Raw genomic sequence first — 15916 nt, 5'->3', positions numbered from 1 at the left:
GCTGCTCCTTGTGATCTCAGCACCAGGATCTTTTCCCTTGTGGCATATCAAAAGGAGCAGGAGAATTTGACTGCTTTGCTATTTTTAATTGAACGCACACACGCACACACAGAGACACACATATATATATGTACGTATGGCTTTTCTAAAAATAAAAGCCTTTTCCCTGTGTTCCCATGGGAAGATTTGGGGAGAAGGGGGAGCCAAAGTTGTTGTAAGACTTTTTTCTGGAGCAGGCGCAGGAGCGGTGACAGAAAAGCAGGGACAAGCCACAGCAGGTAAGGGACAGATCTGAAAGGCCAAAGGACATCTGATCCCAGAGCAGCCCAGGATGCCCCTGAGCGGAGGGGACAGGAGAGCTAGGGGAAAGGTGACATCCGTGTCCCCCAGAGCTGGCAGTGATGAGGACAGGGACCCTTGACCTGCGACATGCGCTCTGACCACCCAGAGAGCAAAGGTTTTTGCAGGGTAGGTTTGAAGAGCCCCAGCCTTGGGGGGCCCACGAGGAGTATCTGGATCCTGGAGCCATTCAGGGGTTTGCACAGGCTTTCCTTTGTGCCTGATACACTTGGTGGCACCAGGCTCGTGGATGTTTCCCTGATACACCTCCCTCCAGGGGCAGGGTGGATGGAAGATGGTGAGGAGAGCATCCCCAGCCCCCCGCAGGGCTTTGCCTGTGCTGGCAGGGCTGGGGCAGCATCAGCAGCTCCCCGCAGCCCCCAGCCCCACTGCGGCCATGGGCATGGCCAGGCTGGCAGTCCATCGCCAGGGCATGGCACTGGCTCTCCCCTACCCTTGCTGGGTCCTCCAAACCAGTCACCCCTTCTTCCATGGGCCCTGGGACAGGACAGTGTGAAAAGCGGGTGAGAAATGCAGAACGGGAGTGGGTGCGTGCACAGAAGTATCCTTTGGTGTGGCACGGGGTGTCCTAACCAGGTGGTGAGCATGGCACACAGGCTTCTCCACCTGCGGGAAAACAATTGTCCCGGATTATCCCAATTAAAAAAAAAAAAAGAAGAAGAAGAGAGAGAAAAGGAAAACAAAGAGAGAAATGCTGTCTTTTCCATTCCTGCAGCTCAATTTGGAATCCCTTCTCCTTCCTGTTGAGTGTCGGAGGAGACCCTTCTAGGGCATTTCAGGAGGGGAGGCCCCCATGTTCTCCTGCCCCTGCAGCCTCTCTTGTGTGCTCAGATGTTTGCCTGCTCCAAAATCCGTTTGCTCTGTAAATAAGCTTGCTTCCCTCATCACCAGAAAACTCCCCTCAGGCAGCCAATGCCGGGAGTAGCTTCACCAGACCTTTCCCCTCCACGTTTGAACCTGGACGCTGGGGGCAAAGCCAAGCAGGACCCCAGGGCTGGATGCAGCCTCGGGGCTTTGTGGCCAGGCAGTGGCTGGGAGCCAGACAGAAGTGGGGGGGCAGGTCCCAACTCCTTTTTTTTGCTTAAACTGAGATTTTTAGCTCAGTTCCTAGAGGTCTCATCGCCCCCCGTGCACCCGGTCATCAATTCGTTTCCATGCTGTTTTTCTCACCCTGCACGTGTGATGTGGGGACCGGGGTCTGTGTTGCCCCGGTGGTGCCTTGGGATGTGCAGCTTTGCCAGCGGGACTGTCCCCCAGTGGTTCAGTGCCACGTGGTGGGGACAGGGACAGGGACAGTGTGTGGAGCAGCCACGGTGACCAGACATGAGGCCACCCACCGGAGCCTGGCCCCGTGCATGGCTGTCTCGTGTGTGCCCAAGTCTCTTGGCTCCCTCTGTTATCACGGATCCCCAGGGCAGCTGGGGATGTCACCCTTAGGGCACCAAAGGCAGGAATGGCTTCAATTTCCCCTAAGAGCACCAGCAGCTGCTTTGCCATGGTCCAGGTGGCTGCGCTGTGCCCTGAGCTTCTGCTGGCCGGAGGAGATGAGGCTCTTCCAGTGCAGATGCTGCTGTTTTGACACCTGTCTCAGCGCAGGACACAAGAAGAGGGATTTGGTGGCAGTTGCTGGGTGGCTTTCAGTGACCAGCAGCGGCAGTGCCAGGCTGTGCAAACTGATTTGCAGGATGCACAGTGAAGAGGTGCTCTCCACTCTGCACTGCCGAGTAACTGCTCCTGCCAAAGCTTATTCCAAAGAGGGTCTGAGGAGTGGGCTCAAGTGGAGGTGACAGCACGTGGGGAGACTGGCCGCCTCCACAGGTGGTTGCTGCTGCCTGTTGCTGCCTGTTGCTTCCCTCCCCTCTGTCTTGGCAGCAAGCTCACCCTCACCCCCTTTCTTTTCTCTTCTCTCCCCAGTATGAGGTGTCTGGCGAGGAGCACCTCTACTCCGACTTCCCCGAGATCGATTTGTCCCAGCTGGATGCCAGTGACTTCGACTCGGCCGGCTGCTTCGGCGAGCTGCAGTGGTGCGGGGAGCACTCGGAGACCGACTCCAGCCAGTACAGCACCGACGACTCCGAGCTCTTGCAGGTACCCCATCCCCCTGGCACAGGGCACCCCAGGATGGAGGCAGAGGGAGGGAAGAGGAAGGAGAGAAGGAGGGGAGGAAGGAGGGGAGACACACGACTATTAATAGCTCCTCCCCAGCTGATTAGTGCTCCATTAATTTATGTGCCAGCTCTAAATGGAGCAAGCAGAGTAAGGCTAATGAGGAGGTGGGGGAGCAGAGGAGGGCTGCTGAGCCAAGCCTCCTGTGGTGTATCATTAATAGGGAATTACAGCTGGTGTGAATCCCGTTTGATTCCCGGGATGGCAGGGTGTGCCGGGGCGGCAGCGCGGGGGTCTTAGGGCTGTGGCATGGGGCAGGTATATTCACTTCCCAGGAGCAGAAACCAGCCCCTTCCCCTGGCTCTCCGGCTCTGGCATCCTCCCTGTGGTTGGGGCTGGGGTCCCTCTGGCAGAGGGTGTCTGGTTTCTCACCTCACCTTTGTGCTGGGATGGACCCATCGCTGTGCCAGCACCCGGGACCGCGCGGTGCAAAGCAGTGCCGGGGCAAAGGATGCTCCTGGGCACAGGCAGAGCTGGTCCTCGTCCTTCGGAACTGGTTTTGCCTCTCCTTGCAGAAGAGGAGCCGTGGCACCAGGGCAGGGCTCTGAGCTCAGCACAGGCAGGTAGGAGGTAGGGAGCTGTGGAGGCTGCCCGGGGATGGGGCACAGAGCAGGCTGGGCAGCCCCATTGCCCTTCCCAAAGCCCATGCCATGCCCTGGACGTGCCTCGTCCTAGCGGTCTGGGGTCACTGTGCCCTCCTGAGCACCACCCAGGCAGCACCCTTACCCCCTCAGATAAGGAGGCTGTGACCCACTGGTGCCCATTAGTCACCAACTCTGGGTTACATTTTGGGAAGGAGAAGGATTTGTATTTAAACAGGGGGGAGGGGGGAAGGGAGGGGAGAAATAAAAAGCCCCAATATTTTCGAACCTGGCCATAATAACAACCCTCTGGCTTTTATGCTATGCTGATGCTGTGCTTGAAAATGGTCCAGTCCAGCTGAGGGACCTTCATCACGAGATGCATATTTTCCGCTGAACTTCCTGGGGAAAAGATAAACAGAAAAGAAATGCAAAAGGCAGGCCCATTAGGAGCAGCGGAGTATGATGAAATGTATCCCACTGAACTTGTATGCACAGCGGTCTCATGCCAATAACAGGAGGAAAAGAAACGGAGCCAAAAATGGAGCATCCTGCTGCCTTTCCCTGGAGCCTGCTGTAGTAACTGTGAGCAAGGTTAGGGCATGGAACAAAAGATATTTAATTTTCAAACAAGATGAGAGAAACATGGGAGGCTGTGTGCAGTCAACAGTCCTCCTGGCAAGCCTGAATTTACCCCTGTGCTAATTTTATAGCTGATGGTAGCCTGCTTCTTGTTGGACATGGTTTACATTCAGAATATGATGGAGGAGGACCAAAAAGAAGGAACTCCTGGCTCACTCCAGCCATTCCTCGGCTTCTGCATCCTTTTCTGGGTTTTTGCAGTGTATTTCCAGACTGGAAGGGAACCGTGGGGCTGTGTGGGACTGGGGGGGCTCTGGGAGGGCTGGAGATGAGCCAAGGTGGAAAGAGGGGCCCAAGGGTCAGGGCAGCAGGCAGGGAGGAGGCAGGAGCAGTCTGGGGCCCAGCACAGCCCCAGACACTCACAAACCTCCCATCAGCGTCCCCAGATTACTGAAAAAAAAATGGATCATGGAAGCTGTAACTCAAGGCCCATTTCATTTTGGGGGCCAGGCTCTGTCAATAGGGTCCCTTGCAGAGGGCTGGACACAGCCAGCTTTAAGCATGAGGGCTGAGAGTCCCTGGTGAGCTGGAGGTGCCTGCGTTTGGGGGCTTTTGGTGAAAACAAACCCCAGACTGCTTGTTGCAGGCTGCGGCATCTGGCCAGCGGTGCAGCCCAGGATGAGCTTCCCCTCTGATCTCCCGGGGGACCGTTCCCTCTTGTCCTCTGGGCAGCCCTGGGCTGGGCTTATGGCTCTCCACATTTGCTTTGCCTTCCCCACCAGGAGAGCTGTGAATAACCAGCCGTGCCCTCTCAGGCCTCCCCAGCCTTGCAGAGGGCAGGGGGCTTGTGCCTACCCCCTCCCAGGCTCCTGTCCCAGCTGGATGCTGCTCCCAGCCCTGCCCAGCAGCGCTGTGATAGCCCGTGCTGGGAAGACTTACAGCCCAGAGCTGGAGGATTTGGCCAAGGAGTCTTTTAATCGCGGATCCTGCTTGCCTCATGGTGGGGTGGAAGTGGCTGTGGGGAGAGAAGATGCTCTGATTCACCATTTTTCCACTGGGGGTACAGGGGGACAGACTGATGCTCCTTTTCCAGTTGGTTCTCTCTGCTTCTCATCCCATCCTAGCGCTGTGTGGAGGAAAATCTCTCTCCCAGGTCCCCTGCGAGGTCGCTGGGAAGTGTGGGTGCTGCTGAGGCACTGGGGGTCCCTCTTGCCCCCTGCCCAGCATCCCCGGGTCCCTCTCCCCAGCCTAACTGCCCCTCTCTTCTCTGCCTGCTCCTTTCAGATAATAGACAGCGAGAACGAAGCGCTGCTGGCAGCCCTCACCGAGACATTGGATGATATACAGGGAGATGACATGGGCCTGGCTGCCTTCCGAACTATGGAAGAAGGGGACACGCTCAACCATGCCTACACCTCGCCTGCCCCCTCCCCCAAACCCACCGCCCCGGTCACGGGGGGGCCGCCCCCGGCCCCCGAGTTTGATGAGCTGTCTCTAGTAAGAACCCACTTCCTACTGTTTAAGGTGGATTTGGATGAGCCCCTGATAAGCCGGCTGCATGGGTATGATAGGAAGCAAAGGTCTGAATTTTTTCATTCTAGGCTTAAAACTCTCTTTAACCGTCAATACCAAAGCATATACTTGTATTGTATACGTATACATGTTCTGCATCATTGCTGTCACCTCCATCACCATCCTCACGGGAACAAGCTGTGTGTATAGAAATATATATATGAAGGGGGTGGGGGCGGGTGTCAAAGGGGTGGGAGCTGCTTTAGCAAGACCCACACCTGCTTTTAATCGGACGCACGGGTGTGGGGCTGCCTGGGGGTCACCCTAGTGCATCCCAGCCCCGTGCCCATGGGCGATGGTGGCTGCTCTGCCTCCAGGCTGAGCTCCCCAGTGCTCTCGCAGGAGGGACAGAGGGGGCTTGGCTGGAGTGTCAGACAGCCCCTGCCCTCAGCTTTCAGCGGGAGGGTTTGACCCCCCCAATGCCTTCTACCACGACCCCCTCAGGGGCCGCGTGGCCTCCAGTCCCTACAGATTTGGTGACCGGAGCATCCCTCTTGGTTCCCTGCGATATCAGGGCTCCAGCCCCTCTCCCTTTCCTGGCTTGGACTAACTGGCAGCGTTGGCTGCAAATCCCTGCCATCCCCGGGAGGTCCCCTGGGACAGGGGCACCCAGCTCGCTCCCTCCTGGGGCTCACGGTGCCCCCCAGGGACCCCCAGCCTGGCCCCGGGGTGTCCCCAAAAGCCGGGGCTGTGTCGGGGAGGAGTGACATCCAGTGGTGAGAGCGTGCATTTCCACCGCCTACACCCTGCGCGGGGGGGTATATATCACACACAATATGTATGTGTATATATAGGATGTATACGTTGCAGGGGTGGGGGGGAAAGGTGCTGGTTGCTTCCACCAACAGGAGCTGCACGCCTAAAGTTGTGGGTGCCCTGGTTGATGTTTCCCAGCAGATCCTGACCCGGGCACCCCCTATTTCTATCACCCCTTAAACTCCGCCCCGTGCCCACCCCAGGGCTCTGTGCCCACCGGCCAGCACGGGAGCCCCAGATCTGTCTCCTCCATGCTGTCCCCCAGTGCCTACGCAGTCGTCTTGCTGTTGAGCTGTTGTCGCCTTCGGTTGTTAGTGCGACATGGGTGGAATACGAAATGATGTTGCTGGGTGTGGGGTTTGGGTTCCCCCCCCCCCTTCCAACCAAAAATGGTTTTGAGTAGAAGAAAAATGTTATGCTGACCTTGCCATCAGAAGTGGTGGCACTGTGGGTAACCCAGGGAAAACCCCATTCCCACCACCCGTGGGCCTGACAGTGTGTTGGGGACAATCCTCAGCAGGTCCCCCAGGGGCTTGCGTCTGCAAAACGCCTTGGAAGCTCATTAATGAGTCGAGGCCCTCTCTGGACAGTTCGGCTAAATGAGCCTTGCACGGGGACCGAGCGAGCTGTCCAAAGCTGTCACTCATGCCAATGTAAAGCCTCTGCCACCTAAGGGCAGAACTGATGGAGTGAGAAGTTTGGATGCCACGACAGCTCCTGTGTGTCTGACGGGAGTGGGGATTCCCCTGGGATGTCCCCACCACCCTGACCTGTTTGGGGGTTCCTGGGGACACGGGTGAATGCCATGGAGACAGCCCTGACCCCTTGGGGGGCTGCTCATGGCTGGGTTCCTGGCCACGCCGCCACTGGGAGGTGGGAAATACCTCCCTCCCTGCTTTTTTATTTTTCCTCCCCCATTTTGGGGTGGGATGCTCAGCGGCGGTGGTGCCCAGCGCAGGCGCGAGCCAGGGGGCTGCGGCCCCACCGGTGCTTTCCCCTGCCCTGGCTGCAATGCCGACTCCTTTTCTTGCCGCTTCTCTTTGCAGCTGAAGAAGTTGCTCCTCTCTCCATCGCACGTGCCTCCCAGCTGCGAGGCTCAGCGGGACGGCAGCGCCCGGCGCCCGGGGACCCCTAAGTCCCGACCCACACGGCCCTGCACAAAGGTACTTCCTCGGGAGGCAGAGCTCAAGCCTGTCCCAGCACTGACCTCTCGGGAACCATCCTCAAAGAGGTCACCGCAGGACAGTGTTGGGGGGCATGGGCAGCCTCTGAGCGGGGTCAGGGGCTGGGGACAGGCAGGGACTGTCCCCACAGCAGAGCAGCACAAGGCGTTCCCATCCCTGTCTGCGCGGGGGCTGCAGCCCGGGCTCAGGAAAACCTTGGGGCTTCGTCTGGGCTGAGAAACACCTCGATCTCATTTGTACCCAGGGGTGGTGAGACCTCTCCCAGCTTCCCTGAGCCCTGGTTTGTGAAAGCCCCCCGTGCCATCCCCTCTCCCCCCTCCCTGCTGGCCCACAGCCCACCCAGCCAGCCATCAGCTGGGGAGGGCTGCATGCTGCGTTGCAGAGCCGACCCCGGCACTTAAGCTGATCTCCAGAAAGCCAGCAGAAGTTGCCATCAAAGATTTTTCTACTTGGCTAATGGTCATTGTGTGGTGCATTAGGCCAGGCAAATTAGATTGCCTGGGAATAACAGCAAATCCCTCCTGGGGAGAAGGAGCACCATTGCATGCTGGCTGCCAGAGGGGCAGCGGTTGGGCTGCCAGCCCCACGTGTCCAGTGGACACCCCCTGGGGTGTGGGGCTGACCCCCAGGCAGGGCAGGATGCTGGTGGGCCAGGACCAGGGAATTCGAGGATGTGGGGTGGCTCAGTTAGTCTTGGTGGCTTCTCCTCCCATGCTTGGTGTTTGGGGCAGGTCACGGCTGCAGGGCTCGGGTCTGACTTTCTCCTCTCTCCTCTCTGAAGGTGGAGGGTCCCCGGGACAGGAGGGCGAGCATCCCGCAGGCACAGAGCCGCAGCTGCACCGAGCTGCACCGGCACCTCACCTCCAGCAGCCCCTGCCCCCAGACCAAAGCCCCCCAGGCACCCGAGGAGTGCCCCAGCAGCCGCCACCACCTGTCCCCAGGCGACTGTGCCCATCACGAGGACGACAGCGACTCCAGCGAGGACTCACTGAGCTCCGGCGACTTGGTGATCCCCCCCTCCTCGGCGGAGGATGGCTCCAGCAGCCAGTTCTCCTGCGAGGGGGAGATGCACTCGGTGGTGGAGCTCATCCGCTACATGCACACCTACTGCCTGCCACCGAGGAAGCTGCCCACCCGGGATGCTGCCGATGCCAAGCCCCAGCCCTGCAGCAGCCCCTTCAAGAGAGCCAAACCGGACTGTCCCACACAGCTGGGCCCCCCCGGCAGCGCACAGAGCCGGCCGGGCTGCGCCTGGCAGGCGGCCGGGGGCTGCAAGAAACCCGGAGCATCCTTCTCCATCCTGAAGGAGCTGCTGGCACGGGACCTGCTGTGCGACGTGAGCAAGCCATACCGCCTAGGCAAGCCCGTCTATGCCGCCCTAGCCCGGCCGCCCGGCTCCCGATCCCCTGTGCCACTGGCCCAGGACAGGGAGGACACTGGTGGGACCTATACATCCAGAGCCAAAGTGGCACCGGAGAAGGGCGAGCCACAGCAGAGCCCCAGGGCCGAGGCAGAGGCACCGCAGGAGTCAGGTGGCCTCGAGGACGATGCTGGGAAGCATTTGGGTGCCCTGGGCACAGTGGCGGGGAAGGTGGCCCGCAAGCAGGAAAGCAGCGTTTATGCCGTCCGCCGGTCCAAGAGACTCAACCCTGAGCTTGGCCACTGGCTCTCCTTCCTTGACGAGCCACCCCCTGAGCCCTCTGTCCCCCGGGAGGCAGGGGACAGCTGTGGCCCTCGGGATGCCCTAGCCTGCAGGGAGCCCACACCGTGCCCGGGGCTGGAGAGCTTCTCTGCCGAAGAGCCAGCAGCCGAAGTGGAGGTGGGGGGCACAGAGGAAGGAGACAGCAGGAGCTTGGCACCGCTGGCAGAGCCCCAGCCCCTCTCGGTGGGCTCTCTGGGGGATGGCATGGTGGGCGACGGGGCTGAGAGCCGGCGCTGCGCCCTCCTGGAGCAAACAGGTGAGGGGGACTGAGGGCTGAGGCTCTGCTCACCCCTCCCTGGGGCACCTGCACTGCCCAAGCCATCCTTGCCATGGGTGAACACTGCTGGCCGGACATGGCCCCCAGCTGGCAGGGAAGCTGTGAGCAGCACCCTGACCCATGTGCCAGCTGGCTGTGGGGTCCCATGCATGGGGAGTTGGGGCCCTGTTCTGGTTTTGGGGTGCTGTTTCAATCCTTGGGGGCTTTCCGCCTCAGTCTCCCCATCCTGACAAGGAGATGAAGGAGTTGGTGTGGCGCTGTACCCAGCAGGGACCGGGCTGCCCCATCCCTCTGGGTCCCTCTTCCCTGCCAGCTCATCCTGTGCCTGGGCACCGGGGTTTCAGTGCACCCAGTGCCCCAAAATCGCAGCTCTCCGCAAGCGCTTGGTGAGCACGGCTGGCTCAGCCCTGGCAGAGTTAACCCTCCCACAGCCTCTGCCACCTCGCAGGTGGGCAAAGCCCACTGTCCCCAGCGCCCCCCCACCCCAGGCTGGGGCGGGCAGAGGGGTCCCAGGTCCCACCAGGAGCACCGCGGGCGCTGGAGGGGGCACAGCTCTGCTGGTAACGCTGCTTCTCTCCCTGCCTTTCAGAAACACCCGGGTGTCTCACGCTGTCCTTGGCACAAACGTAAGTGTGCACGGGGCTGAAGGAACCGCGCTGGGGCTGGGAAGCCACCTGGGTTTGTCTGGCTGGGCATGTGTCTGCAGGGAGCACAAGAAGCTGCTTCTGCAGAGCAGACCGAGCCGTGGCGCCGGGCACGGGGCTGGGGGGAGCCACAGCCCTCGCTGGGGTGCAAGGAGCTCGGAGAGCCCCGAGCCGAGGGCAAGGCATTTCTGCCTGCCAGGGACAGCGTGCCCCGGGGCTCTGGCTGGGAGGGGAGGGCACGCCGCTCGCCCCGCTGCCCCTCGCACCCCCCCGTGGGGTTACTGTGTCAGCACCAACCGTGCTTGCTCGTAGGCAGCGTTTTCTCGGCTTCTTTTTGTTCTTTGGGGACTGTGGTTCACCTAAACACCTTCTCTCTCCTTATTTTCTCTTCTCCTCCAGTGACCCAACCTTTGGGAAGAGAAACTTTGAGCCGATGCTGACCGTGGAGCTATGTGGGACGGCAGGTAGGACAGGCTTTTAAATTTTTAATTTTGCAAAAATCCTCTGACATGTTCTTAGAATCATAGAATCCTTTTGGTTGGAAGAGATGATCACCAAGTCAAACCGTTCCCCTGGCACTGCCAAGTTACCACTAAACCATGTCCCTACTACATCTTTTAAATGCCTCCAGGGATGGCGACTCAACCACTTCCTTGGGCAGCCTGTCCCAATGCTTGACAACCCTCTCAATGAATAATTTTTTCTAATATCCAATCATCCCCCAGCCAGGGACCCCCACTTTGCACCACAAATGCAGGGGACTTCCCCTGTGCTGCTTCCACATCCCAGCACTGGAAGCAGCTCGCAAGCTGCATCCTTCAGAGGTGCCAGGGCTGGGGGGATGCGTTTGGGATGGGGGGGCAGTTCAGGGGGTCCCTGCATGAGGCAGGAGGGAAGGGAAAGTCCTCTGCTCCTTTCTGGGGTCAGGCATCCTTTTTCCCCAAGTGCCACTGGATGGATGAAGCGGCAGGGAGGGAGCAACCTCCCTCCCTTGCAATGTCAGGGTGGGATGGGGCAGGATGGCAGGGGCAGAGCTGACTCCTGCCTTTTCTTTCGGGGGGGTTCAGGTCTCACGCCGCCCACCACTCCGCCGTACAAGCCAGCTGAGGAGGACCTGTACAAGCCAGACATCCCCCAGGAGCCAGGGAAAGAGGACGGGACAGCCCCCAGCCCCGGGGGCGCAGGGGACACGGCAGCCTCCCGGAAAGCCCCCAAGAAGCACCCCGAGAGGACAGAGCTCTTCGCCCACCTGAGCCGAGCTGCCGGGCGCCCCCCGCTCCCCGAGCAGCAGGGTCTGCTCAAGAGGCCGTTCTCCCGCTCCTTCGGGGACCACGACTACTGCCAGGTGCTGAAGCCCGAGGCTGCCCTGCAGAGGAAAGTGCTGAAGTCGTGGGATCCCCCGAGCCAGGTGGAGATGGAGCACAAGAGGAGGGTCCCCGCCGCCCACTACCAGGGGCTGGACCTCGGTGGGAAGGAGGCGGGCGGCGAGATGCTGTGGAAGGACGGTGTCAAGCAGCTGAGAGACCAGGAGATCCGAGCCAGGTTAACGAAGCACTTTGGCTGCCTGGACAGTGCTCTCGATGACGAGGACATGGTCTTCTGCAAGACCCCCGAGTACGACACTGTCTTTGAAGACAGCTGCAGTGAGAGCGGCTCCCCCGTGGAGGAGGAGGAAGAGGAGGAAGACGAGGAGCACGGCGACACCAAGCTGTGCCTGAGGAGAAACCCCCTTTCCAGGACCAGTTTGCATTACTGTTCCCGGAGCAGGTCCAGCTCGGGGTCTTCATGCTGCCGGTCCCGATCGCCCGCCAGCAGACGGACCTTCAGGTATGGGGGGCAGCGGCGAGGGGGGCACTTGGGGCTGTTCTTGCACTCTGTGTTTTCGCTCCGGCGTGTGGTCCCCTAGCCCAAATAATAAAGATGCTAATTAACGAAAGAAAACCCATTGAAATAACTGGTACTACATCAGCAGTTGCTGAAAACATCAGCCATGGCCAGAGAAAGCCACACTGAGGGGAAGCAGCCGGGGATTTCCATCGTGCTGCAAGCGATGGGGCAGGGGCAGGGGCTGGAGCCGTGCCTGGGAAGGGGGGCAAGCCCCAGCTGGGACTCCCCCCCCCCAGCATCTGTCAGGAAGGACTTTGCAGTGTCCTTTCCAGTGTTTGCAGACCCCCATCTCTCCTTGGCTGCTTCTGAGCACCCAGCCACTCACTGATGCGGACACCACGTGTCTAAGCTTCTCCTTGAGGTCTGAAGCTTTCCCCAGCAGATGCCCTACCCCGTTCCCTGGCTGACCCCTCTCCCTCGCTTCCCAGGTGTGAGAACGGCGAGCAGTGTCAGGGCGGGAGTGGGCACCGGGGCCAGCTGGAGAAGAGACGGGAAAAGGCCATCGTAAGTGAGCGGGGACCCCGCGGTGGCACACAGCAATCCCCAGCCCTTAGCTCACCTCCCACTCCAGAAAGGCGGCAGCGGAGCCCGTTAGCCCTGGCTTCAGCATCCCTTGGTGCGAGGCCAGTGTTAAACAAGGACGTGGGGGTGGAGGGGGAAGAGAAAAACCTGACGTGGAGCGGAAGCCGCCGGCGATTGGCAATACATGGTGTCCTTGGCGCAGAAATGCCCAGAGCATCCTAGGCTGGGCTTCGGCACACACGGCGTTAGCAACTTGCGGGGTGAGCTGGGGAACCCCTGCGGCTGCTCAGCCGTTGTGGATGCGGTCCCGCTGCAGAGGCAGCCTCACGCACCCGGCATCCTGCGTGTGCCCATGGGAGGGAGCTGGGTGGGGTGGTGGGCATGTGGGGAAATAACTGTTGGTCTTCTACTCTTGTACCCACACACTCGTGCCTCCTGCATTTTTTTATCTGCAATGCAATTGAATTGCAATTCTTGGGAGTACTTCCTGGCATCTTCACCAGAAGCTGAAAAAGCTGTGGGAATGCAGGAGAAATTTAAACAAGAAGCTGCTGGTGGTGGCTGCTTCAGCCTGGCTGTAACACCATCCCAAGAGACGTGGATGTGGCTGTCCCCTGCAGCAGTGGTGGCCTGGGGGTGACACCCATGAACTAGCCAGAGCAGAGACAGCCAGACCCCAGAGATGTCAGGCTGTGCCCGTGGTGGCATCGCCCCGCTGCAGCCTGGTTCCTGGGGCTGGCTCGCCGGTGGCCCTGCATTTCCCATCAGCAGCACAGAGGGACGGGGCTCCCGGAGCCTGAAACCTTTCTCTTGCTTTGCCAGGGGGAAGGCCGGGTGGTGTACATCAGAAACCTCTCCAGCAGCATGAGCTCCAGCGAACTGAAGAAGCGCTTCGAAGTCTTTGGTGAAATCGTGGAGTGTCAGGTCCTGTCCAGGACTAACAGGTGGGTGGCGAGTGAGCTGCAGTCTGGGGCTCCAGTGGCTACGGGCAGCCCCTCTCCTGCGGCAGCACCAGCGCTGCCGGGAGGTGCAGGGTCACCCCTGCATCCAGCTGTGCGTGTACCAGTGACGCGGTTGTGCCGGTGGGATGAAGTGTTCCGTGCCACACCAACCCCCTCGGTTGGCTGAGCCCACGGTCTAGGTGCTTTGGGCAAGGAGATGCAGCGTGTCCCCGGGTCCAAGGGCATGGGGAGAGCAAGTGGGATGGGGGAACAGCGGGATGGAGGGACGGCAGGATGGAGGGATGGCAGGACGGAAGGATGGCGGGATGGTGGGATGGAGGGATGGTGGGAGGGAGGGATGGAGGGATGGTGGGATGGTGGGATGGAGGGATGGAGGGATGGAGGGCCAGGGGTGCAGTGCTGGGCAGAGCCACATCAGAGAGGCTGCGGGGCCCATCGCAGCGTGAATTCTTTCTCTGGTTGCTCAGGGGGGATAAATATGGCTTCATCACCTACCGGTATTCAGAGCATGCCGCCTTATCTCTGAAGAACGGCACCTCGCTTAGGAAGAGGAATGAGCCTTCGTTCCAGCTCAGTTCTGGTGGCCTCGGGCACTTCTTCTGGACCAGATACACTGACTTGGGTAAGAAAGCAGGAGCTGCTTTTTCCAAAGCATCCTGCTTATCAGCACAGAGCCAAAACGGCACATTGCACGGCTGAACCCTAGCCACACAAGGATCCTGAACCTCTTCAGAGCCTACAGGGAAAGCCCACACTGGCTCTTCTGTGGCTTTTAGCTCAGTGGGATGGCTTGGGAAACTGGGGGGAGAGAAGGAAAGCAACTGGTGTGAGGACCCAGAGTGTGTTGGCTGCAAAACATAGCATCACACCCCAGAGCTGCTGGGTCTCAGCTGACCACAGCCCATCCTGTCTCTGCTGCCTTTCTGCACAGCACTGGACCCTTTCAAGCAGAGAGGTCCCTTCCTAGTCGTTAGAGACAGCAGTCAGCAGCATCTCATTAGTCCAAGAGGTGATGTGGGTGGTTTGCTGCTCTGCAGGACGGATTCACCACACTGCACACACACTTTGGAGCCAAAATGACAGCACTGAAATGTGCTGCGGTCACATTAACTCTTTCTGTGCTGTGTGGGCTTCTTCAGGACCTCCTGCCTCACTCGGCGACCACATTAGCCAGGGTCTCGCTGGACCCCGTCCCTCTGTGGGTGCTGGGGCTGCAGGCTGAGCTGAGGGACAGGAGCCAAACTCTATGCTAGTCCTGCAAGAGAAATGCGATCCAGGCTTCGCTCAGCCCTTGTTGCTGTGATCTTCAGGTGTTCCACAAACACCACGCATTTATTTCTGCACCCTCTTCAGGGGTGAAGCGGTTCTAGTATCCCACTTCGTGCATCACAGACTGAGGCCCAGAAAATAAAGCCCTAAGTCTTGACTTATCTCTAGATGCCCAGTCTGATAAGAGTACTGCCCAATCTTCTAGCAGCTTATAATATATATCATCTGCTTGGAGCAGCAATCCCTCCAGCTTTGGCTGTGGGTGCAAATACCTGTTGACCATCTCAGTAAATCCCAGGGCCTCTCAGTTTGGGCGCGGAGCAGATAGAAAACAGAGAGCACAGAGAGCACCCCATGATGAAGACGTTGGCACGTGGCTGTGCAGTGCTGTGGGGAGAGGGGCAGAGCTGTGCAGGAGAAGCCCCCTGAGTGCTCCTCACCTGCAGATCGCTGCAAGACCAGCAGCCCCCATCTTGAACTACACAGCCTAGCTCCTTCCTCAGATCCTGCTGGCCCTGGCACCGGATGAGATGGGGAGCCCATGGGCAGGGGTGAAACGCAGCCGTGCCATTCATGGCTCCTTCACAAATCCACACCCAAAAGGCTTAAGCTGCTGATAAATGAGGCAGCCTTATTTTTGGCATTAGCTGAATGTCCCAGGCTTTGCGGTGGCACTGTTTGCTCAGCCTCTGACAGAGGGGTAGGGAGGCTCCCCCTCCCCGCCACTGGCACAGCTCCCGCAGGGATGGTCCTGTGTCAGCACCTCGGGATTCAGCTGGATCCAGCAGGTGTTTGCACACCTGGGAATGGGTACCTGTGGTGTGTGACCCGCGGGGCTGGGCACTGCTACAGCCCCTTTTCAGTGGGGGAGGGACAGCACCGTCCCCGCTCCCTTTCGCCATCACCGCCTTGTCCTGGCTGGCTCCCAGGGCAGATGGGGGTTTGTGGTCCTGGGGTGCAGCACGCTGGTAGCGGAGGAGCAAGCGGTGTCTCTCTGTGCCTCAGTTTCCCTCCTCAGTCCCTGACCCAGCTGCCTTGTGTCCCTGCTGTTCCCAGATTGCGGCGCGGAGGAGTCCTCCCCAGCTCCAGTGAAAAGCAAGTACGAGACCATGGATTTCGACAGCTTGCTGCAGGAGGCCCAGCTCAGCCTGCATCGGTAACAGCCTTAACCTTGGAGGAATACCTCAATACCTCAGTCAAGGCACTTCCAATATGTTTACGTTTTCAAAGAAATTATTCAGTCTGTGGAAAGCAAGAGAGAGCGAGAGAGAGCGAGAGCACGCACGCGCGAGAGAGAGAGACTGCTGTCCCTTCGATCGATGTTTACATTGAACAAAGCTGCTTCTGTCTGTGAGTCCCCATGGTGTTGATGTCTCACTGCCACACGTTAGTCACCCCGCTTCTGACTGGTTGTTTTAGGGTGAGCCTAGGAGCCCCCCGGCCCCTCTCCCC

The 15916-nt window shown here is 59.5% G+C and overlaps 1 protein-coding gene across 1 annotated transcript in view; it reads left to right on the top strand.

Annotated features, from left to right (window-relative positions):
• PPARGC1B (peroxisome proliferator-activated receptor gamma, coactivator 1 beta) overlaps positions 1–15884 on the top strand; it is a 33970-nt gene extending 18086 nt beyond the window's left edge. Inside the window, exons 2-12 of the mRNA XM_014947739.1 lie at positions 2275–2448; positions 4974–5186; positions 7064–7180; positions 7983–9159; positions 9770–9806; positions 10224–10288; positions 10892–11651; positions 12140–12215; positions 13056–13177; positions 13663–13817; positions 15521–15884. Of these exons, the coding sequence (XP_014803225.1) occupies positions 2275–2448; positions 4974–5186; positions 7064–7180; positions 7983–9159; positions 9770–9806; positions 10224–10288; positions 10892–11651; positions 12140–12215; positions 13056–13177; positions 13663–13817; positions 15521–15624 (3000 nt within the window). The 3' untranslated portion in view covers positions 15625–15884. The remainder of the gene's footprint in view (positions 1–2274; positions 2449–4973; positions 5187–7063; positions 7181–7982; positions 9160–9769; positions 9807–10223; positions 10289–10891; positions 11652–12139; positions 12216–13055; positions 13178–13662; positions 13818–15520) is intronic.
• Positions 15885–15916: the final 32 nt, after the last annotated feature.

Source organism: Calidris pugnax, unplaced genomic scaffold (assembly GCF_001431845.1).
Source record: "Calidris pugnax isolate Ruff unplaced genomic scaffold, ASM143184v1 scaffold27, whole genome shotgun sequence".
In the NCBI taxonomy this organism is placed as follows: domain Eukaryota; kingdom Metazoa; phylum Chordata; class Aves; order Charadriiformes; family Scolopacidae; genus Calidris; species Calidris pugnax.
This window is presented reverse-complemented; position numbering and strand designations above follow the sequence as displayed.